At 44.6% G+C, this 23265-nt stretch overlaps 1 protein-coding gene across 3 annotated transcripts in view; it reads left to right on the plus strand.

Annotated features, from left to right (window-relative positions):
• The window catches only part of LOC120881148 (laminin subunit alpha-3-like), a 152477-nt gene that overhangs the window by 116809 nt on the left and 12403 nt on the right, over nt 1–23265 (plus strand). For all 3 annotated transcript variants that reach the window (XM_040264739.1, XM_040264738.1, XM_040264741.1), the window contains 8 exons: nt 3104–3223; nt 3881–4014; nt 10819–10936; nt 11287–11427; nt 13737–13876; nt 15012–15143; nt 17141–17294; nt 20760–20929. In XM_040264739.1, coding sequence (XP_040120673.1) covers nt 3104–3223; nt 3881–4014; nt 10819–10936; nt 11287–11427; nt 13737–13876; nt 15012–15143; nt 17141–17294; nt 20760–20929 — 1109 coding nt within the window. The remainder of the gene's footprint in view (nt 1–3103; nt 3224–3880; nt 4015–10818; nt 10937–11286; nt 11428–13736; nt 13877–15011; nt 15144–17140; nt 17295–20759; nt 20930–23265) is intronic.

The raw sequence follows: 23265 nt of genomic DNA on the forward strand, positions 1-23265 counted from the left end.
CCCTTGGCCCAGCTCTGATGGATTGGCCAAAATTCATTTCCATAACATTTTACGGAAAAATTCAAACAAACTTTTTGGCCAATCCAGTACTTTCTTTGGCTATGCGAGTGTGTGTTTTGGTAAGGCAAGTCATCCAGAATTTAAGAAGATGCCACCAAAATATGGGAGAAATTGCCACTTACCCATACTATTTGTGTTGTCAGTTTTATTCTTTGAAAACTACTGTTTGCCTAATAATCTTTGCTTATTCTGCCTAAAAAAAATGTTAAGTCTTCCTGGAGTTTCTTAAAGCTAGGCTGTTTGACCTCCTGCTGTTTGCTTCTTGGTCTGACTCTTTTCAGGCCATAAGAGATTTCATCTCTATCTGCCTGACCCTTGACTTTCCAAGACATGGAGGCTTCTGTTTTCGAGCAGCTGAGGTTCCTGGAGACCATTCTAACATCTCCTAGTTTAGAAAAGGCCAAAAGTGACACTCTGTGAGTGATCGTCAGCACCATCTGCTGGTAGATAGACCTAGACTTAATCTCTCTAGACAATGAGCTCTTCTTGAAGGTCCTGCATAGGACATGTCATTGTTCAGTCCCTCAGTCATGTCTGATTCTTTGTGACCCCATGGACTGTAACACACCAGGCCTCCCTGTCCTTCACTGTCTCCCAGAGTTTGCTCAAACTCATGTCCATTGAGTCAGAGATACCATGCAGCCATCTCATCCTCTGTTACCCCCTTCTCCTTCTGCCCTAAATCTTTCCCAGCATCAGGGTCTTTTCCCAGCATTGGCTCTTTGTATCAGGTGACCAAAGTATTGGAGTTTCAGCTTTAGCGTCAGTCCTTCCCATGAATATTCAGGGTTGATTTCCTTTAGGATGGACTGGTTGGATCTCCTTGCAGTCCAAGGGACTCTCAAGAGTCTTCTCCAGCACCACAGTTTGAAAGCATCAGTTCTTCAGTACTCAGCCTTCTTTATGGTCCAAGTCTCACATCCATATGTAACTACAGGAAAAACCATAGCTTTGACTATATAGACCTTTGTCAGCAAAGTGATGTCTCTGCTTTTTAATAAGCTGTCTAGGTTTGTCATAATAGCTTTTCTTCCAAGGAGCAAGTGTCTTTTAATATCATGGTTGCAGTCACCATCCATAGTGATTTTGGAGCCCAAGAGAATAAAATCTGCCACTATCTTCATTTTTTCCCCATTTGCTTGCCATGAAGTGATGGGACTGGATGTCATGATCTTAGTTTTTTGAGTGTTGAGTTGTAAACCAGCCTTTTCACTCTCTTCTTTCACCTTCATCAAGAGGCTTGGAGAAATGTGAACCAGTCCATGGGATTTTCAGTTTGAGAATGCAGGATTGATATGGAGCTTGAGATTTTACCAGACACTTTGCCTATAGGGTGGGGACACAGATCTGGTCCACCTCTCCTCTCTTGGGGTTGTTCTGGACTCTTAGGGAGAGTCCAAGGCTGAGCCAGTTCTGATGGTTTGGGGCATCCTGACCTTCCTGAAGAATGCAGAGAGCTGAGAAGTCACACAGCATCTTCAGGGCAAGGCAGTTGTTTTCCACAACAAGGTCTTCTTTGTACTAGGTTTGGCCAAATATTTTGTAAGATGCTACAGAAAAACCTAAATAAACTTTTTGGTTAACCCAATACATTTTGAAGTTCTTGGAGACCAGGAACCAGAAATACTATTTATATTAGAAGAAATCTTATGAAATGCCATTAGTAACCAGATAAAAGGAGCTTTCCTGGTAGCTCAGTTGGTAAAGAATCCACCAGCAATGTGGGAGACCTGGGTTCAATCCCTGAGTTGGAAAGATCCCCTGGAGAAGGGAAAGGCTACCCACTCCAGTATTCTGGCCTGGAGAATTCCATGGACTGTTTAGTCCATGGGGGTCATGAAGAGTTGGACACGACCGAATGACTTTCACTTTCACTTTTTCACTTTCAATCAGATAAGAAAAAATGATCCCCAGTGCTGCTGTTAAGTAGGATGAGTTGATGTTATTCTGTTCTTTATGAGTGTGATGAACCCTCACTGACTTCCAAGAGCAAGGCTTAGGATCCAGAGAAAGACTGACTTTCCTTCTAGGTAAGGACTCTTGTTGGGCTTCCCAGGTGGCACCAGTGGTAAAGAAACAAAAACAGAAAACAGCCCACCTGCCAATGCAGGAGATGGAAGAGACGTAGGTTTGGTCCCTGGGTTGGGATGGCACTGGAGGAGGGCGTGGAAACCCACTCCAGTATTCCTGCCTGGAGAATCTCCCGGACAGAGGAGCCTGCCGGGCTACAGTTCATGGAGTTGGAAAGAGTCAGACACAACTTAGTGACTAAACAAGAACAACAAAGCAACCGTTAAATAGAAGATAGAGGAGACAGTAGGAATACATCAGAAAACAGATGGAGGGAAGTGGGACTAAACAGTCCGTGGAATTCTCCAGGCCAGAATACTGGAGTGGGTAGCCTTTCCCTTCTCCAGGGGATCTTTCCAACTCAGGGATTGAACCCAGGTCTCCCACATTGAAGAAGATTCTACCTCTCTCCAAAATGTGCGTGCATGCTAAGTCGTTTCAGTCATGTCTGATTCTTTGCAACCCCGTGGACTGTAGCCCACCAGGCTCCTCTGACCATGGAATTCACCAGGCAAGAATGCTGGAGTGGGTTTCCATTTCCACCTCTAGGGGATCTTCCAAACCCAGGGATTGATTGAACCCACATCTCTTACATCTCTTGCATTGGCAGGTGGGTTCTTTACCACTAGCACCATCTGGGAAACCCCTCGGAAAGGTAGCAATCATGTTTTCCAATGATGTTCGTGATCTGTATCTTTCAGTTGCCAGTTTTACGTGCTGGTTATAGATTGGTATAAAACAAAATCAGGACAGTAGTGAGCATTTATTGTTTCCTTCCTGTGTGCCAGTTACTGTATAGATTGTTTAACATGATTGACAGGATTTAGCTGTCATCCCCATCCCAGGAGTTGAGTATTAAGCACTGTTTTTCCTCTGAACTAAGAAGGCAGCTGAAGCTGAAAGCAGGCTGGAGTTTGAATGCATGTGGCTCTTCCTGAGAATTCTCCTAATCTACATTGTCCCTATGCTGTAGGATCATTTCATATCTCTGAATGTAGAAGATGGCCGACTCATGGTGCGGTACAAACTGAATTCAGAACCGCCTAAAGAGAAAGGAATCAGAGACATCATAAACGACGGGAAGGATCATTTGGTACATCCTTTGAATCTGTTTATCTGAATCATTATATGTTTTTAGTCCTTTAAGTTAGTGTACAGAACGCTTTTCTATTAGATGAACTTATTAACTGAGAGACATATCCTTTTAAAATCGGAACATTTTGCATGAACTATATAACATCCATATGGTATAGATAAAATATGATTAATTTCATGGATATATGTATATGTATGGCTGAGTCCCTTTGCTGTTCATCTGAAATTGTCACTATATTGTTAATCGGATATATCCCAATACAAAATAAAAAGTTTAAAATAATAAAATATTTTAACATTAAAAAAATGATTAATTTCAAATGCAAACATTTCGGGAATTCCCTGGTGATCCAGTAGTTAGGCACCAAGCTTTCATTACCAAGTGTGCAGGTTGAGTTTTTGGTCAGAGAGCTAAGGTCCTTCAAACTGTGTGGTGCAGCCAAAACAGACAGACAAACAAATGCAAACATCTCTATTTAAATGTTTATTGTAATTTTATGCAGATGTGCTACTGTGCTCAGATCCCTTGTATTAATATATATACCATGTATATAAATGAATCTGAAGGAAGGCAAAAACATAATAGCTCTGAACCATCATGAATAGAATTATTTTATTTCTCATTGCTGGCTGATTCATCTCTCATTTATTTTAGATTCTGATCAAAATTGGAAAAGTCCAACAACGTATGTGGATAAATGTGGATATTCAAAGCGTTAAAATTGAAGATGATATATTTGACTTCAGCACATACTATCTGGGGGGAATTCCCATTTCCATCAGGGAAAGGTAAGATGATCTTTTTTTAAAGAAGCGGGTCACCTCTCTTAACAGTTATGATTGCTACTGATAAATCTGCCTTGTTTAATTCCAGCAAAAACCAAAGAATTACTTTTCTGTATTAATAGTGTTAGCCAACAGAGTACAACCGCCTGTTAATACTGGGTAACAGGCCTGGCGGTCTGAAAGCTGTGGGGGTTAGGCATCGGGGTAGCAGGGAGATGAGGGAACAGTGTGCCACTTCCATTGTTGTTCCTGGGAGGAGAAAAACCACATGAGTAGATTTGGTGTTGACAACACTGCCATCAAAAATAGGGGCTATATCCTGGGGTCCTTGTGGACTTCCCCGGTGGCTCAGAATCTGCCTCCAATGTAGGAGACCCAAGTTTTATCCCTAGGTCGGTCAGGTCCCCGGGAGAAGAGAATGCTACCCATGCCAGTATTCTTGCCTAGAGAATTCCATGGACAGGGGAGCCTGACGGGTTACAGTCCATGGGCTCGCAGAGTGTCAGACATGACTAAGCAACTAACCCTTTCACTTTCGCTTGGGGTCCTAGTTTGTACAGAGGAGAGCACAGGCGGCCCTGGGCACAGAAGGCTGGGGCACTGAAGTGTCTCCTAGGCCATGAGGCACATTTGTATTACCTGCCCCCATATGTGTGTGTTATCGGGGAGGGACTAGGGGCATGACTGTCTCGGATGAATGGATACACAAATGAATTAAATTAACTTGAATGGAAGTAAAGTTTAATGGGAATGAGAAAAACAACATCACTCTGAGGATACACTTAAAAATAACTTCCACATTTTGTTCGTTTGTTTACATCCTTCCAAATGGCTGACAGTGATGTGTGGAAAGAAGATTCCTTGGAAGGGTTTCTACGGCCTCATGACTAAGCTAAGAGAGCTCCCAAAATGTTTGGTGGTGATTGCTTTCATATGAGATCTGAGGCTGGTTAACTCTTTTCCTAATTTATCCGTCATTTGGAAGGAGCACTAGATGTGATTTATGAAGTGTTGTGCCAAGGTGGTCTTCTCAAATCCTTATACATTTGAACAGCTGTCCAGCCTCAATAAGGAGGCACTAATCTTCATCTTAAAGTTGTCTGGGGACTTCCCTGGAGGTCCAGTGATTGATACTTAGCCTTCCAATACAGAAGATGCAGATTTAATACCTGGTAAGGGAGCTAAGATCTTATGTGCCTCCTGACCACAAACCCAAAATATAAAAAAGAAGCAATATTGTCACAGATTCAATAAAGACTTTTAAAAATTGGTCCACATCAAAAAGATCATAAAAATAAAAGCTGTCAGGGTTGCCCCCAAAGACAGAGATGCAGGTGAGAAAGTTCATCACTTTAATAGAGTTTGGGAGTGAATGTCTTTCCTCTCTGGGTTCTTTGAACTAGAAGGGACCTTGTGGATCATGGTATATAGCCTCTTGATTTTAATGTAGAAATTAAGAGCCAAAGAGGTAATATTAACATTTAATATAATCAATACTAAATAGCAGTTCAACCTTGAATAGCTAGTTATGAATGGCCAGTAAACTTGGTTTTATTCAATTAAATGTAATAAAATAGAGTAACCTAAGGCAGCACCATTCACACATTGGAGGCTGTCATTTGTTTGCTCACTGCACAAGGACTCATTGGGTTTCTAATGCCATTAGTGTGGTCGGTTCTGGGATGATGATGAACAGGGAAGAGTCTCAAGTATAGCAGAAGGGAGACAGTAGAATAAGGCCAGTGCTATCAGATGGGAAGCTCAGGGTGATGGGGACCCAGTAAAGGAATCTATCTACCCATTTAGGGTATCAGGAAAGTGGTCTCTGACTAGATCTGAAAGAACCTGACATATGAAGGGCAATGTGTGTAAAGAGATAAGAACCAAAGTGTGAACTCTCAAGAGGACGCTATGAGGCAGGCCCTTGCGGCTGGTGTGGGAAGCAGGGGCCAGACCACAGAGGATCTTGAAAGTCACAGTAAGGACCAATGGGGGCTTCCACAGAGAAAGGACACAATCAGACTTGGGTTTTCAGTAGCTTGCTGTAGTGCAGGGTGCAGATTGGATTAAGAGGGAAAAGGCAGAGGCAGATGGAGAGGTTTGAAGATGAGTATAACAGGTGAGAGGCAGGTGGTCTGAGCTGACCACGGAAATGACAGTGCCGATGAGGAAGAGAGAGTGGATTCTTGTCAGCAGATGGGCAGGGCTGAAAGGTTGCTTGGGTCTGAAGAATAACAACGAAAAGCTCTCAAGAAGGACTTTGATCTACTGCTTGGACAGATGGCCAGCACCAGCAGAGAAATGGGGTGGTGAGCTCAGTCTGAGACAGGCTTAGTCCCAGGAGACAGCAGGTGGAAGATGCCTGGAAAGGACTAGACGGAAGGCCTTGACCTCTAGAGAGACGTCCAGCCTGGAGAAAGGGTGAATGAAGCTGGATAACAGGTGGCTACCAAGGTTATGGGGGCAAGTGGGCTCCCCCAGAGCCACAAGGGATTCTCAGAGGTGTTTGCCTCTGTGTGGTGACAGCAGAAAGTCCACAGAGGGTGTCAGCCAAGCAAGGTTTACTAGGAAAAAGTAATGGGTGAGGATCCAAAGAAATGGCTCTAGTTTGGGCTTAGCCTTCAATAAGTAGGGTCACCTTGGATTAAGTCAACACTCAACCTTTCTTTGCCTTTTTATTTCTGTCCATTAAAGAAATACATACATGGATATTGTGGTAAAGAATTTGCCTGCCAATGTAGGAGACACAAGAGATTTGACTTCAGTCCCTGGGTTGGGAAGAGCCCCTGGAGAAGGCAATGACAACCCACTCCAGTATTCTTGCCTGGAGAATCCCATGGACAGAGGAGCCTGGCAGGCTACAGCCCATATGGTCGCGAAGAGTCAGACATGACTTGAGTGTGCACGTGTGCACGTGTGTGCGCATGCTCGTGCACACACACATACAGATAGACACATAGGATTTTCCTAGGCATGTTTTAGGGTCTTCCAAACAGGGACTGCTTCCTTTTTCTGGGTAAGTTTATACTTTCAAACTTCAAGGACGTGGAACATGCAGGAGACAGGCTGGTCAAAAGATTTCATTGAGCTTTTCCTCTCTCTCAAGTAGAATGCTTAACAGTATTCAGCTGTTTCTGGCCCTGCTTCATCCCTCTGGTGCTGTCCTTGATGGTTCAGAGTCCTGAGACCCCCAGCTGAGTCTGTAGGGGCAACCAGCAGTTCTTTCAGAGGAGGGAGGTGCCCTGAGCCCTGGCAGGGGAGGAATGGAGACAGTCAATGCTTGAGCCTAACGTGGAGAGAAGCAAGCCTCGTGTTACCTCTGTGTACAGGAGCGTAGGCAAGAGACCTTGTGAGCGTGGTGTTTTCTCTCTCTCCCTGTAGCGTACCTCCTGGCACTGGGGACCCAGATCTTGGAGTGACTTGTGTAGGATTAGAGTCAGAAGCCAGGCCACAGTCTGCTAATCCCATCTGCTTCCCACGAGAAGAGCAGATCACCCCTGATGACGCCAGAGATGCACTGTCATCCCTGACAGTGCCCTCAGACCAACAAAAAACACTTCCCGAGGAGTTACGTACATCATTACATCAGAGTATGATAATATCACATCACAGTGAAACCAACTCCAAAACTAAACACTGGGCAAGGATCTGTTGAGCATTTCTTATTACCCAGCACTGAGTTCGGGATTTGATTTTGCTCCTCCTCCTCTCTGAGATCTGCCCACAGTAGACTGCACCCGGCTGAGCCTTTGTGAACAGCTTGGTCCGTGGTGTGTATACATACCCCAGCATACGCACCCATTCTTATGGCAGCCTACATCCCTGCTCAGCCGTGTTCCTCTAGCAGGTGTGCTCAGACCTGAATTCTGGAGCGAATGTGGAACTCTAGGCCCTCAGATGAGCCAGAGTAACGAGAACATCCCGAACAATAGTGGAAATGAATCTTGCATTTTAACATCTCTGCTGTAGGTAACTGTTCTGTAGGAAAGGGTCATGATCATTCCAGTGCTGTGGGTGCACACCTGTGTAAGCATAAAGAGCAAGGGCTTCAGGTCACACTAGCTTGTGTGACACGCCGACCCCCAGGACCCCAAGGCTGCCACCTTCTTTCTGCATGACCTTGTGGGAGTCACTTAGCCTTCCCAAGTCTCCTTGTACATCTGATGTGGGCACAGTGATGCACTAGCTCTTAGAGGGGTTGTGGGATTCAGAGTAAAGGATTTAGCACAATGCCTGGCACATGCTAAGTGCCCAGTAATGTCAGGTGAGAAAATATCTCCATTGTGGGGAAACATAGGGGGAAGGGGTAGTTAGGGAGTTTGAGATGGCCAGGCACATGCTATATTTAAAATGGGTAACCAACAAGGATCTACTGTAGAGCACAGGGAACTCTGCTCAATGTTATGCCACAGCCTGGATGAGAGGGGAGTTTAGGGGAGAATGGATACATGTAAATGGCTGAGTTCTTTCTCTGTCCACCTGAAACTATTGCAACATTGTTAATTGGCTATACTCCAATATAAATAAAAATGTAACAATAAATTAATTAAATGATAGTAAATCTTTTTTTAAAAAAAAGAAAATATTTCCTTCAAAAGGTTGTTGTGAGGATCAGATCATAGTTGTTGTTCAGCAGCTCAGTTGTGTCTGACTCTTTGCGACCCCATAGACTGCCCCACACCAGGCTTCCCTATCTTTCACCATCTCCTGGAGTTTGCTCAAACTCATGTCCATTGAGTCGATGATGCCATCCAACCATCTCATCCTCTGTCAACCCCTTCTCCTCCTGCCTTCAATCTTTCCCAGTATCAGGGTCTTTTCCAATGAGTCAGCTCTTCACATCAGGTGGCCAAAATATTGGAGCTTCAGCTTGCACAAAACTGGTGTTCCTTGTCTGTCAGCTACCTTCCTTTCCCCTTTACTTTTTCTGCCACCTTATTCTTCCTTCAACCTATGCTTTATGGAAGAAAGGAATCAGGAGATGTGGACGAGTTTAAAACGTTGAAACCCAAGAGAGAACGGATCAAAATATTAAATTAATGAGTTAATAAATATTAACATATGGACAAATAGACAAGCCCCAGGAACGGATATGAATTTTCCTCCTCTCCTGAGGCAAGAAGCCAATTTTATAAAATCATCAAGCTTGTGCTGCAATGTCCATGAGGATTTGTTTCTTCCTTTTAATGAAACTTAATTTTATGCATATGACATGTAGCTCAGCTGTTTATAATGAGTTGCATAAAAATGAAGGCAGACATCTTTCCATTTAGAAGAGTGTGCCGCTTTAGGGATTAGTAATGAAGTCAGCTTTGTGTTTATCTTAGTACATCATTTGCTTAAGAAACACAAATATTTGCCCGGACTTCAGTCATTTCACGTATGTTAGTGTTTTTGTGTGACATCCGCTCCCAGATAGATCCAAAAGTCAAATCAAAGGGGAAATGCCAAGGCAGCCATGTAGGAAGAGCTGCTTTATCAATTGCTTTTTTATAGGGGCTTCCCTGGTTGAGAGTCCACGCTTCCAATGCAGGGGGTAATGGGTTTGATCCCTGGTCAGGGAGCTAACATCCCACATGCTGTGCAGCCCAACCAAAAAAAATTTTTTTTAATTAAAAAAAAAGAAATTGCTTTGTTATAGTGATGTACTGATATGATGGAGATAGTTACAACTCTGCCATCTCACCCTGAGTCCTTGCTCTGCACTGGGCACCATTGGAGTATGTTACCCACATTGTCTCACTTAAACTCTGGGCTGGGAAGCAGATTACCACTTTCCTGTGGTATAAATGAGGAGACAGAAGCACAGAGAAGACACCTGGGACAGAACTTGAACCCACACAGCCTGCCTCCAGAGCCCAACACTCCAGAGCAGCTTCTCTCAGAAGCACCTCCTGAGTGCCCAGGACCAAGTGCCACAGAGGGTTCTGAGCACCTCCTGGACGTGAACTTGTTTAATCCTCACAGTGACCTCTTGCCCAGCCTGCACATTTAGGAGGTGGTGGATACAGCATGAGTCTGGACAGTGCTTTCCATTGTTCCAGCTTGGCATTGATTAAATATACCAAGCTACACTTTTCCTAATTGACTAGGACCAAAAAGTAATAATTTATTTCCTTGGCTTTTACAGTGGCTGACTTAAAACTGGACAGGAAAAAAAGATTAAGAAGTTTTCTAGAGTATTTCTGGCTCTAATAAATTACTTATTAGTTATTCAAAGGGTTAGTCGCTCAGTCATGTCTGACTCTTTGCAACCCCATGGACTGTAGCCCACAAGGCTCCTCTGTCCATGGGATTTCCCAGTTAAGAATACTGGAGTGGGTTGCCATTCCCTTCTTCAGGGGACCTTCCCAATCTCCCACATTGCAGGCAGATTCTTTACCACCTAAGCCACCAGGGAATGTAATATATATTTACATGATGTTTCTAGTATATCAATTTATTAATATGCTTTTAATGCATGATGCATTAGCATGACTCCAGGAGAGGACGGGGGAGCAGTTTCAGATGTTGTTCATCTTCTATATGTCTATACTTTTTGGGGACACCGGCCATTCTTCTGTCAACATTATTGTGTTCATTTTTAATACTGAGAATGCAAATCACACAGAATGGAAATATCTAATAGATTTTCCTGGTATCACAAAATTAGTAGCAGTCTAGAAATCCAATGAGAAGAGATAACCATAAAACACGTACTTGTTCATGGGTGAGAAGCTGTAGGGAATGAGTGACGTGTATCAGCTGCAGTTCCCCATCAAGCCTGCGCTTGGTCCATCTCTTCTTTTTATTGCATCCCCAAATCAGGTTTAACATTTCTACACCTGCTTTCCGAGGCTGCATGAAGAACCTGAAGAAGACCACTGGCGTTGTCAGATTGAATGATACAGTGGGAGTAACAAAAAAGTGCTCAGAAGACTGGAAGGTAAGTGAAGAGTTAAGAACCTTGCAAAGGAGTGGTCCCCAGCTAACCCATGTTTGGCTTTCGTTAACACACCAACTTTTGACGTATTCTGATATGATGAACTGGCTCATTTATTACACTCTCCCTGTACTTGCAAAACGTCTTCAGGCTTCTATATTAAATTTGTAGGAAGGTAGAAATACCAGCTCTACACACAAAAACATCGAGATGGTTGGCAAATTATCATGCAGAAAAAGCAAACTGTTTTTTCCCATGGGTCAGTTCAAGTGAAGTGACCTAGGTTAAGATACAATTATTTCAGCCATGGCATGATTACAGGGCCAGTAATTTATTCCATGTTTGCATTTCAGCTCGTGCGATCTGCCTCATTCTCCAGGGGAGGACAGTTGAGTTTCACCAATCTGGACTTCCCATCATCCAGCCACTTCCAAGCCTCCTTCGGATTTCAGACCTTTCAACCCAGCGGCATCTTATTAAGTCATCAGACAGGGGTATGAAATATTGTATGAATGTTGAACAAGATTTAAGCCTGACTCAAGGTTTGATGTCAAAAACAATAGAGGGGTTTTGAAGGTAAATCCGTCAGGTGTTTTTGTCTAGCATCACACAATAGATGTTTTTGTGGATTTCAACCATGGAAGTGGTTGCCCATCCTGGGGTAGGGCCTAAAAGAAATCAGGCTTACAAAGTACATTCTAGTTTACAGAATGGGATTTATGTGTATTCGTGGGCTCCGTTTTCATTCTTTTTAGGTATATGTTGAGTGAAGGTGAAGTAGAACTGTTGTAAGTAATAATGTAGCTTTAAGTTTTTAGAACTAAGAAAAAAAATCAGAATGTACACCCAGTACTTGTTTGTGATTCCACAAAACATAGCTCTTGAGATTCCTTTTTTGGCAGCAGCAGCTTGTTGGACAATATTTCCATCAGAGAATGGAAGAAAGTAATGTCTTTTGCTCTTTGTTCCTGTATAGCAAGAGATTCTCTAACTTAAGACTATTTAGCCAGTGTGGTCATGTAGGCGTAAAAGTCAGCTAATACTCCTAAATTGGCCGGTGGAACAACTGGGATTTTAAAATAGAAAGAGAGGTAGGACACTGTTTTTCTTGGGTTTGTTTCTTCAGGACTGCCAGCACAACAGACAACTAGTATCTGCTGAAAGGAAGGACTAGCTGCCTCTGTGGTTATGTTGTAATAGAGCTCTTCTCCTCTCTTGCTGTCTTTTTCAATCAGCTGTTAGAGATCTTTTTTTTTTTTAATTCATGTTCTATTGATTATTTTATTTTTTATTGGAATATAATTGCGGTACAATGTTGTGTTAGTTTCTGCTGCAAAACATTGTGAATCAGCCATGTGTATACATATAATCCCCTCCCTCTCTAGCCTCCCTTCCACCCCCATCTCACCGTTCTGGGTCATTACAGAGCACCAAACTGAGCTCCCTGTGCTATATAGTATAGCTTTGCAATCCTTTTTTTAAAAAAACAAAACAAAACAAAAATACCCCTGAAAAAGCACATGCCTACATTTCAATTGTGAGCGTGGCTTTTCTATCAGAGCAGGATATTTTGACCCAGCTCTTTTTTCAAAAAGTATTTATTTATTTATGGCTGGCTGCATCAGGTCTTAGTTGTGGCGTGGGGGCAAGGTCTTTGTAGAAGTACACAGGCTTAGCTGTCCCGTGGCATGTGGGATCTTAACTCCCCAACCGGGGATCAAACCCTCATCCCCTGCATTGCAGGGCAGATTCTTAACCACTGGACCGCCAGGGAAGTTCCTTGCCCCAACTCTTGACACATTCTCCAGTTTCCTCCACAGGAGTGGGGACACTTAATACACAGTGTACAGAATGGCCCAAAAGAGGCAGAAGACTTGGCTTAGCAAAGATGAGGTCAGTCCTGGACAAGGCAGGAACCCTTCAGATATCCTTGGAACACTGCCTGCAACTTCTTAATGGATTCAACTTCTTAAGAAATACATGTCAGTTAGCGTTCTTTTATCCAGTTTATAATAAATATTGCCAATTGAAAAACATCAGCATAAAGTGAAGCTGTCAATGGCTACAGCCACACTCTGTAAACATTGTTTTAGGCTCAAAGCTCCCCGAAGAACCACATCTGGTTGAAAACCACAAAAATTGTACCTGGTAGGAAAAACACATCAACAAAATGAAAATGACAACTGCCAAAACTACACCAATCTTCTTGTATTTTTTAAATATTTATTTACAACCACAGACGTTTAAAGAACATTAGCAATTAATAGAAAGAATCAAATTATCTTGCCAAAATTTATATCGGCAGAGTTTGACATTGGAAAATTGAACCTCCTGGAAATTAGGACCCAAAAATAAAAAAATTCATGACTGAAGGGAAGCTGTCATTGTAATAATCTATGAAGAAAATTGATGAATCAAGTCTTTGTTGTAAAAATGTATTCAGAAGAACATTGATCCTGATGAAAATAACTTCAGCAGAGTGAAGCGAAAATAGAAAAATTTAGAAATGGTGTAACTTTTGTATAATTGATGGAGACATTAAGTTGGTTAATGAATGTAGGTCCATAAAATGCTTTTGACAGATTCATCAATGTTGAAATAATTTGCATAAGATTGTTATATTCATAAACACAGAATCCAAATATTCAAAAATAACCTTTAGATTAAAATAGCAAAGTCAAAACATTGGGTTTGAAACATCCTGTTTCTTACATAGTTTTGCCCACACATTCAGTATTGATACATTCATGTTACATGCAGGTGGATTGCACTGATGGGTACATTGTTCTCTGATGATTTGCAGGCAAGCAGTCTGCAGGTCACCCTGGAAGACGGTCACATTGAACTGAGCACCAGGGACAGCAGCAGCCCGATTTTCACATCGCCACAGACGTACATGGATGGTTTACTACATTATGTGTCTGTAATAAGCGACAACTCTGGGTGAGTGGAATGGCTCTTCTGCCAGAGCACTAAGAATTTTATTTTATTTAGTTTAATGGAATTTTCTAGTATCTTTTCTGAGACATATTTGTCCTCGATGTTGACACTATTTTACTAGTAAATCTTGACCTTTTTCTTGGTACTGCATCAATTTTCTCATTGATTGAGAATCAACAGTTGGATGGATAAATAAATTGGGGTGCATTGAAAATGGGAGAATGAGAATGAAAGATCTAAAGCTGTGCACAGCCACATGGATGAACCTTGTGTGTAAGGCTGAGCAAAAGAGGTCACACGTGAAATCATTATATATATGATTTCATGTATATAAAATTCAGAAGCAGGCAAAACTAAACTCTTTCATCAGAATTCAGGATGCTGGTTACTCTCGGAGAGGGAGAACTGGAAAGGGAGCCCAGGATGGGAGCCTGGGGAGCTGGCAGTGTTGGTGTTTTCACATTTCAAAGATGCATTGAGCTGGGCACTTACAACCTATACTTTCTGTATATATACAGGTACACCTGGGAGTATTGTGGGTTCAACTCCAGACCTCTGCAGTAAAGCTAATGACACAATAAAAAGAGTCACACAACATTTTTGATTCCCAGTGAATATAAAAGTTATACTTACCCTATACTATATCTATCAAGTGTGCAATAAGTGTCTTAAAAAAAAAAACGATGTACATACCTTACGTAAAAAATACTTTATCACTAAAAATGCTAATCATCATCTGAGCCTTCAGGGAGTTGTAATTGTTTCGCTGGGAAGCATTTGAAATCTTCTGAAAACTACCAAAGTGAGACTCCGAGACACAGAGTGAGCAAATGCTATTGGAAAAATGGTGCCAGTAGACTTACAAACTTTCAGTTTTTCAAAAACCACAATATCTGTGAAGCATATTTTTAAAATGAAGTCCAATAAAGCGAACTATGCCTGTAGAGTACTTTAATAAAAATGCCATGTGCAAAAAGAAATATATGGAAAAAACTGCAAATGTTCTTTCAAAACAGTTTAGTGAGTTCTTTCAGGTAAAAGACTTTGGGTCTGAATCAAAGACAGTCAGTTGCCCACTTGGAGAAGATCGTTCTCACCAGCTGTTCTCACTCCTGTTTGTTTGTTTGTTTGTTTTCAGACTCCGGCTCCTCATTGATGACCAGCCTCTGAAGAATAACCAAAGGCTTCGAGGCCTTTCAGATTTCCAGCAATCCCTGCGTCTGGGTGGGAGTCATTTCGAGGGCTGCATCAGCAATGTTTTCATCCAGAGGTGTGTGTGCAGCTGATGAGAGGGGCCTGCCAACACAGAGAGCTTGTCACCATGGCTTCACGCTGCTCTCGTCTGCAGACTTTCCAAACACCTTCTTTGGCACAATTTGTAGTTGTTCAGTCACTCAGTCATGTCTGACTCTTTGCAACCCCATGGACTGCAGCACCCCAGGCTTCCCTGTCCTTCACTATCTCCCAGAGTTTGCTCAAACTCATGTCCATTGAGTTGGTAATGCCATCCAACCATCTCATCCTCTATTACCCGCTTTTCCTCCTGCCTTCAATCTTTCCCAACATCAGGGTCTTTTCCAGTGAATTGGCTCTTCTAATCAGATAGCCAAAGTATTGGAGCTTCAGCTTCAGCAGTCCTTCCAATGAATATTTAGGGTTGATTTCCTATAGAATTGACTGGTTTGCTCTGTTTGCTGTCCAAGTGACTCTCAAGATTCTTCTCCAGCACCACGGTTCGAAAACATCGATTCTTAGGTGTCAGCCTTCTTTATAGTCCAAAGCTCACATCTTTGGCACAATGCACACGTTAAAAGCAAACTAACCGAAAGCTCTGGGGCCCGGCCTCCCTTTGTAGCAGCAGCTTTGGAACATAACCTTGGAAAAGGTTTAATTACAATTAACTTTCAGATTATGTCCCTTTTTAGATGAGAGCAAAACTCTTCCCCCGAGCAGAGGGAGGGCCCGGCCCGGCCCTGTTCATGAGCCTTAGGCACCAGCCCTGTTCATGAGCCTTAGGCACCCTGGTAGGCTTATGAGCTGCTGTCAGGGCTTGGTGACAGTCATAAGATAAAGTAGATTTACCCATGAGATTTGTCTATAGAAATGCAGTGAGATAAATCCTTTCTCTAAGTCACTTCTGTGGTTTCCTGTTATTCATCGTCTTTCTAGGTCATCTGGTATCTGTGTTTGTCCTTTCTGCCTATTTTGTTTTTCATATTTCTTTTTTTGTATGTTTTTTAAATTTTATTTTTAATTGGAGGATAGTTGTTTTACAATTTTGTGTTAGTTTCTGCTTATAGTTACGTGAATCAGCTATAAATATACATATAGCTCCTCCCTCTCGAGCCTCCCTCCCAGCTGCCCCCCATCCTGCCTCTCCCAGGTCATCGCAGAGCACCGGGCTGCGCTCCCTGCGCTGCACCCTGGCTCCCCATCAGCTATCTGTTTAACACGTGGTAGTGTATATGTGCGGAGAAGGCCATGGCACCCCACTCTAGTACTCTTGCCTGGAAAATCCCATGGACAGAGGAGCCTGGTGGGCTACTAAGAGTCGGACACGACTGAGCGACTTCACTTTCACTTTTCACTTTCATGCATTGGAGAAGGAAATGGCAACCCACTCCAGTGTTCTTGCCAGGAGAATCCCAGGGACGAGGGAGCCTGGTGGGCTGCCGTCTATGGGGTCGCACAGAGTCAGACACGACTGAAGTGACTTAGCAGCAGCAGCAGCGGCAGCAGCAGCAGCAGTGTATATGTGTCTGTGCTACTTCTCCAATTCATCCCACCTTCCCTTTCCCCCACCTTGGGCCCACACATCTATTCTCTACTTCTGCATCTCTGTTCCTGCCCTACAAATAGGTTCATCAGTACCATTTTTCTAGTTTCCACATATATGCATTAATAATTTCCAGGTGGCACTAATGGTAAAGTACCCACCTGCCAATGCATGAGACATAAGAGACTCAAGTTCGATCCCTGGGTCTGGAAGATGCCCTGGAAGAGGGCATGGCAACTCACTCCAGTATTCTTCCCTGGAGGATCCCCATGGACAGAGAAACCTGGCGAGCTACAGTCTATAGGGTTGCAAAGAGTCAGACATGACTCGAGCGACTTAACACGCACGCACACACACCCCTTGTACTAGGTGGAAATAGATGAGCGTTTAGCCTGAAATCAGGGCAGTAAGAATGTGTACGTTTGAAACGAATTCTCCCTGCCAGTGTGTCTTCCTGGATGTGTCAGAGTTTGTTTCCGCTGTCATTCCAGATCATCAGAGAGTCCCGAAGTCCTGGATCTGGCCAGTAAATCTTCCAAGAGAGATGTGTCCCTGGGATTCTGCAGTTTAAACGAACCACCTTTTCTAATGTTGCTTAAAGGGTCCACAAGGTTTTACAAAGCCAAGACTTTCAGTATCCACCAGGTGAGTGTCAGGAACCTTGCATTGGGGTTTGCTTCTTTCAGTGATTCTCAGAAGAGACTCTCCCTCACTGGAGATGCTGGGGAGGAGTGTAGATCACCTTCTCCCATGGTAGCCAGTGCCTGCAGGAAGTGGGACTAATGGGTCATCCATAGTTGGATTTTACCAAAATGTCAAAGCAGTTTTCTTTTTAGCTCCTCTTTTGAATCTTGAATGCTTGGCAATTTTCGCAGCCCTGGAAACAAATAGAGGGGCTTCCCTAGTAGCTCAGTGGTAAAGAATCCACCTGCCAATGCAGGTTCAGTCCCTGTCTCAGGAAGATCCCCTGGAGAAGAAATGGCAACCCACTGCGGTATTCTTGCCTGGACAGAGGAGCCTGGCGGGCTACAGTCCACAGGGTCACAAAGAGTTGGACAGGACTTATTGACTGAACTAAGAACAGATAGGACCTTGACTTCAGTTTCTCAGTGTCTGCAGCTGATGAGCCTTTTCCTACCCACAGACACTTCTCTGTCTTGCCTCCTATAACAGGATACACACATGAGCCCAGGCCTTGCCATGACCAGTGTGACTTGACCTTGATGGCACATTAGGGACACCGGGGAGTGTTTAAAATCCCAGTGCATGGGTTGCATCCCACCCAATTAAGTCAGATGGTTTTGAGTTAGGTCCAAGTGACAGGAGTTTATAAGGCTCCTGGGTGATTCTAATGTTTGGAACTAAGAGAGGCGGAAAGGAAATGAAATTCCTGGTTTGGAGGAGTGGAAGCGTCATCATAAACTGAACACAGGGTTAGAACTTGAATTCCTAGCTCTGCCTGAGGTCAACAGTGTGACCTCCTCATATCCGAGGTTACAGTTAATATGATTAATGGATAACGTTGAGCACCTCTGATGTGCCAGATGTTACACTGAGCTTTTTAAGTGGATTTTCTTGCTAAACCCTCATGTAACCGTGTGGGTGAAGTACTATTATCAGCCACATCTCAGAAAAAAGTATACAGTAGCCTAGAAAGGTGAGCAGTTTGCGCAGGCTCCCACAGATGGAAAGCGGCATTGGAATTTAAACTCAGACAGCCTGACCTCAAAGCCAGGGCCTTCTCGGGAACAATGCACTTCCATTCAACCCACTTTTCACTTCATGTCAACCACATGCTGCTTGTCTGTCAGTAATTCTCCCGCTGCACAATGATTTGGGGGAGTTGAAGAGATAGTACATAAAGAGAAACATTCAATGGTATTTAAGAAGAAATATATTTCATAAATCCCAAAGTGTTGTCATTGACTCTTAGGAAGAGATCATCTTTAGAACACCCCCATCAGGAATGAAGTCATAAGAGTCGGTTTTTTTCTCTGTAAGGCTGAGAGTTACTGAGAAGCTAAATTAGCACAGTCCTGGTGGAGATGAATATGGACTCGGAGCTATTCAGAGGATGGAATGTATCAGACCAAATAATAATTGAAGGTGGGTGGCAGAGGAGGCAGGAGTTAATATAATTCTGAGGCAACTAGTGTGGGTTTCTGGGTGGATGGAGAAGTCAGTCGGTAGAGAGGATAAGGACAAGCCTTTAGACGGAAGGAGAATGAATGGAGTTGGTGGCATATTGAGTGACAGGTGCCTCAATCGGGTGGAAAGCTGGTGGGAGACTGGCAGGTGTCTCTGGGGGCATCAGCAGAAGAGTGGCATGGTGCGATTGATGTGCGAGACCCAGTGAATACACTGGAGGTAATGTTCCCTGTTCCATGCAAGCCCTCAGATTAGACAGAATATGAAATTAATTCTGCCTCCAAAAGCCCAATAACAGAGAGAAGGCCACCAGGCTTTGTGGTTAAATACTGGACTTTGGTTGGTGACAGCCTTCCTGGGTTTGCATCGGGTTTTCTCAGTTACTCCGTGAGTGTTCTTGAATAATTAACCTTTCTGTGGGTCTGCTTCCTGCAGCATCAATGAGGATAGTGAGTGAGTACTTAGTCATTCAGTCATGTCTGACTCTTTCCAACCCAGGGACTGTAGCTCACCAGGCTCCCCTGTCCATGGAATTCTCCAGGCAAGAATACTGGAGTGGGTTGCCATTCCCTTCTCCAGGGGATCTTCCTGATTCAGGAATTGAACCCAGGTCTCCTGCATGGCAGGCAGATTCTTTACCCGCTGAGCCACTGGGGAAGCCTTGTAAATGAGGATAGGTAATAGTAATATCTCATGGTTTTGTGAGGGTTCAGTGAGGTAATAGGCATAAAACGTGTGGCACATGGTAGGCATGCAATGCTGCTGCTGCTGCTGCTAAGTCGCTTCAGTCGCATCCTACTCTGTGCGACCCCATAGACGGCAGCCCACCAGGCTCCCCCGTCCCTGGGATTCTCCAGGCAAGAACACTGGAGTGGGTTTATTATCATTAAACACACTAATAACTTGAGAGGGACACGAATGGTCTGCAGGCCCTTGTCCTGCTACTGAGATCAGAGGCTGGGGATGTTCTTTTTGGAGGAGGGGATAGCCAGACTGGGTCTGGAGTTTGGGTTGAATTTAGATGCGTGAATACTGTTGCTCTACAAACAGAAGCCCAAAGCTGGGAGGCAGCAGGATGTGGGGGGACTCACAGGTACAAACACTTTGCATGTGTGTTCTCTCATCCCTCAGTTCTCACCAAACCCCTACAGAGCAGAATAAAATGCCAACCTTACAGGTTAGGAAATTGAGTCTTAGGTTAAAAAGACTGCCCGAGAGCACCCAGTAAGTAGAGTTGGAGTTAAAACTTAGGGCTGTCAAGCCCCAGAGAATGTGCTCTTCATAGTCATGTTTGCTCTTCACGTGTGCTCTCTACGGGCTTGGGAAGCTCGGTGAACAGGGGCAGTTTGGAGGAGAAAGGAAGCTAGGGAAGGTGAACTCAGAACCACTCACTGGAGCCTAAGGTTTCACTCACTGGAGTGAGGTTTTTTGTTTTTCTTGATAAAAATCGTTGAATGCTACCTCTCTCAAAAGAACTACTGTGGTTCTTCTCTTGAGAACCACTGTGGGTCTTCTGAAGCTCCAGGAAGAGGAATGTTAGTTGCTCAGTCATGTCCGACTCTTTGTGACCCCGTGGACTGTAGCCAGCCAGGCTCCTCTGTCCATGGGATTCTCCAGGCAAGAATACTGGAGTGGATAGCCATTTTCTTCTCCAGGGCATCTTCCTAACCCAGGGATCAAACCCAGGTCATCCGCAATGCAGGCAGATTTTTTACTGTCTGAGCCACCAGGGAAGCAAGCCCCCAGGGAGGGGAGGTGCTCTGGATACCTGCTGGTACCATGTACCATAGACCTGTGTAAGATGGAAGCAACATGCACCCTCCCCAGAATAAATTCACCCCTATTGAATTCAGCTCTTAGAATCAAAAGTCAAAACTGAGCAAGGCACTTAGCTAGACAGGCGTTCTCCACCCTTCCCCCAGATAATTAGCTGTCCTTATTTTTGGTTTCTCTCCCACACAGCCATTGCAGGATGCGCCAGCCCTCTCCCCGAGGAGCTCGAAGGCATGGAGAGAGGCTCAGTCTTGCCCACCACTTCCAGGCGTCCAGACCAGCCACAGAGCCCTCCGGTTTGGGGACAGTCCCACCAGCCACTTGTTATTCATGCTTCCCCAGGAGTTGCTGAAACCCAGGTATTATTTCATGTTTTTGCCCCACGCCAACTCAGACTCTGACTCTGTGTAGGATTCTACACTAGGGCAGGCTAACTGCCATGATGCCAGCCACTTGCCACTGAGGAAGGGGCTTGTTGTTTAGTCACTTAATCATGTCCAGCTCTTTGTGATACCATGGACTGTAGCCCGCCAGGCTCCTCTGTCCATGGGATTCCCCAGGCAAGAGTACTGAAGTGGGTTGCCATGCCCTCCTCCAAGGGATCTTCCCGACACAGGGATCGAACCTGTGTCTCCTGCTTGGCAGGAGGATTCTTTACTGCTGAGCCACGTGGGAAGTCCAGTGAAGTGGGGAATAACAATGTTTATGAAAAGAGGTCCTGGCCTGCCCAGCACACAGAGCCCAGCCACTGGAGCACCCTTCCTCCATGTGGCCAGAGGCACAAGTGACAGGTGCTGCTCAGACCCTGAAACAATCAGTTCAGCTCTGGTTTAGAACTGACAGTGTGCTAAAAATAAGGCCGATATGTCTTTCCAAAGCTGCTATTTATTTCTGTGATACATCACCTTTCTTCTGCATTCTACAGTCAGAGAAAAATCATTCTTTCAGGAAGACTTGGTGCCAGATAACATCATCTTTAGAGAATACATTGGGACGTTTTGTGCTAACAAGTTGCATCTCTTTGAGGGAGGAGGGAATAAGCAGAGATATTAATTGTGTCAGGAAAAAAAGAAAGGCGAGGCTTGTCATTTTCATATGATTTGAAGGAGACATAAATAAAACAGTGCCCAGAATTCTTTGGTGACTTATCTACAAGGCAGAATTGCCCGAAAGTCAAAAAGACCTGGCTTTCTGATTTTGGCTTTCCATCTACTCGCTCAGCCACTGGCTCACTGTGTGACCTCAGGCCACAAGCCAGTTCAGGTCCTGGGGGTGCAGATGTCAAGATGAGATTAGATGTGCAAGAGAATGGCTGTTCCCGTGGAAGATAAAAGGGGGGGCAGGAGCTGGTGGGGAGAGCCTTCAGCTAAGACTTGGCGGGGGTACTGTGAAAGGAGAGGGGAAGGCAGACAGAGGTGGGAAGAGCCCCAGACAGCAGGGAAGCTCCGAGGAAGTCAGCCTGGCGGGTGGGCATCGCAAGCAAAGATCATCACCAGTGTTGGCAGAATGGCTTGGCTCTTTTCTTCTGAGCTTGATGTGTGGCTGGGAGTCACCGGGTGCCACTACGGTTCTGAGAGAGGGGGCAGCTGGGTGTTGCCAGACCACTGTGTCCCAGCAGTGGGGTCTCCTGAACGGAGCTCTGAGGGGCAACTCCAAGGCCGCTATATGATGCTGTTCAGCTTGTCTATGCCACGTTTAAACGTGGCACAATTACACCTGCCTCACATGTTTCCACAAATTGCTTCATCTCTTCGAACCTCAGTTTTCTCCTCAGTTAAATAGGGTAGGTAATGTCTTGCCTGGAGGGAGGAGAGGTCATAAGTTGGAACAAGCTGGCCTTCGGAGGCGGGCTCAGTAAGCAAGTGTGTGATTCGCAGGCAGGTGTGAAAGCCGGAAGGGGAGGGGCTGAGTGTGTGAAAGCCGGAAGGGGAGGGGCCAAGCTCTGGCGGTGACCCTCAGCCCCCGGCTGCGGACTCCAGTAGACTCGTGGACATTATGGAGATCCCTGAGCGGGCAAAGCTGTGTCAGTGGGAGACAGGCAGACGGCAGAGGTGGTGACCTTCTCAGCTGTCCGCCCCTCCTGGGTCGACCCCGCTCCCCAGCGCTGCTCTTTCAGTCACGCTGACCATGATGGCAGCAGTCTCCCTGGGATGCTGCCTGTACTGCGCTGTCCCCGCCCTGCAGTCTCCCTCCCCCTCCCCAGCTCTGAGGCTGTTCCTCGAGCTTTGCCTTCCCCCCTCCCTCCATGGCCCCTTCTCTCCTGCCTATTTTCTCAGCACATTCACTGTGGCGACCTATCTGGCTTCCTCTGATGATTCAACCCAGGCATGTTCCCATCCAACACTGAAGTATATACAATAAATGGAAAAAGTAATATTCTTAAAGAGATAGTGGGAAAAAGTAGTCCTTAGTACATATAATTTTAAAATGATTTTAGTCCCCAGTACTGTAGCAATCAGAGTGTATTTTCAGGATCTTGCAAGATTTGGACTATTCTGTCATTCTCATCCTGATTTCTATTCTAACAAGTTTGGTCTCCACTTTAAAACCCTGTACCACCATTTTAGGGACTTCCCTGATAGCTCAGTTGGTAAAGAATCCGCCTGCAATGCAAGAGACACTTGTTCAATTCCTGGGTCTGGAAGATCTGCTGGAAAAGGGGTAGGCTACCCACTCCAGTATTCTTGGGCTTCCC

Source organism: Oryx dammah, unplaced genomic scaffold, assembly GCF_014754425.2.
Source record: "Oryx dammah isolate SB20612 unplaced genomic scaffold, SCBI_Odam_1.1 HiC_scaffold_22, whole genome shotgun sequence".
Taxonomy (NCBI): Eukaryota; Metazoa; Chordata; class Mammalia; order Artiodactyla; family Bovidae; genus Oryx; species Oryx dammah.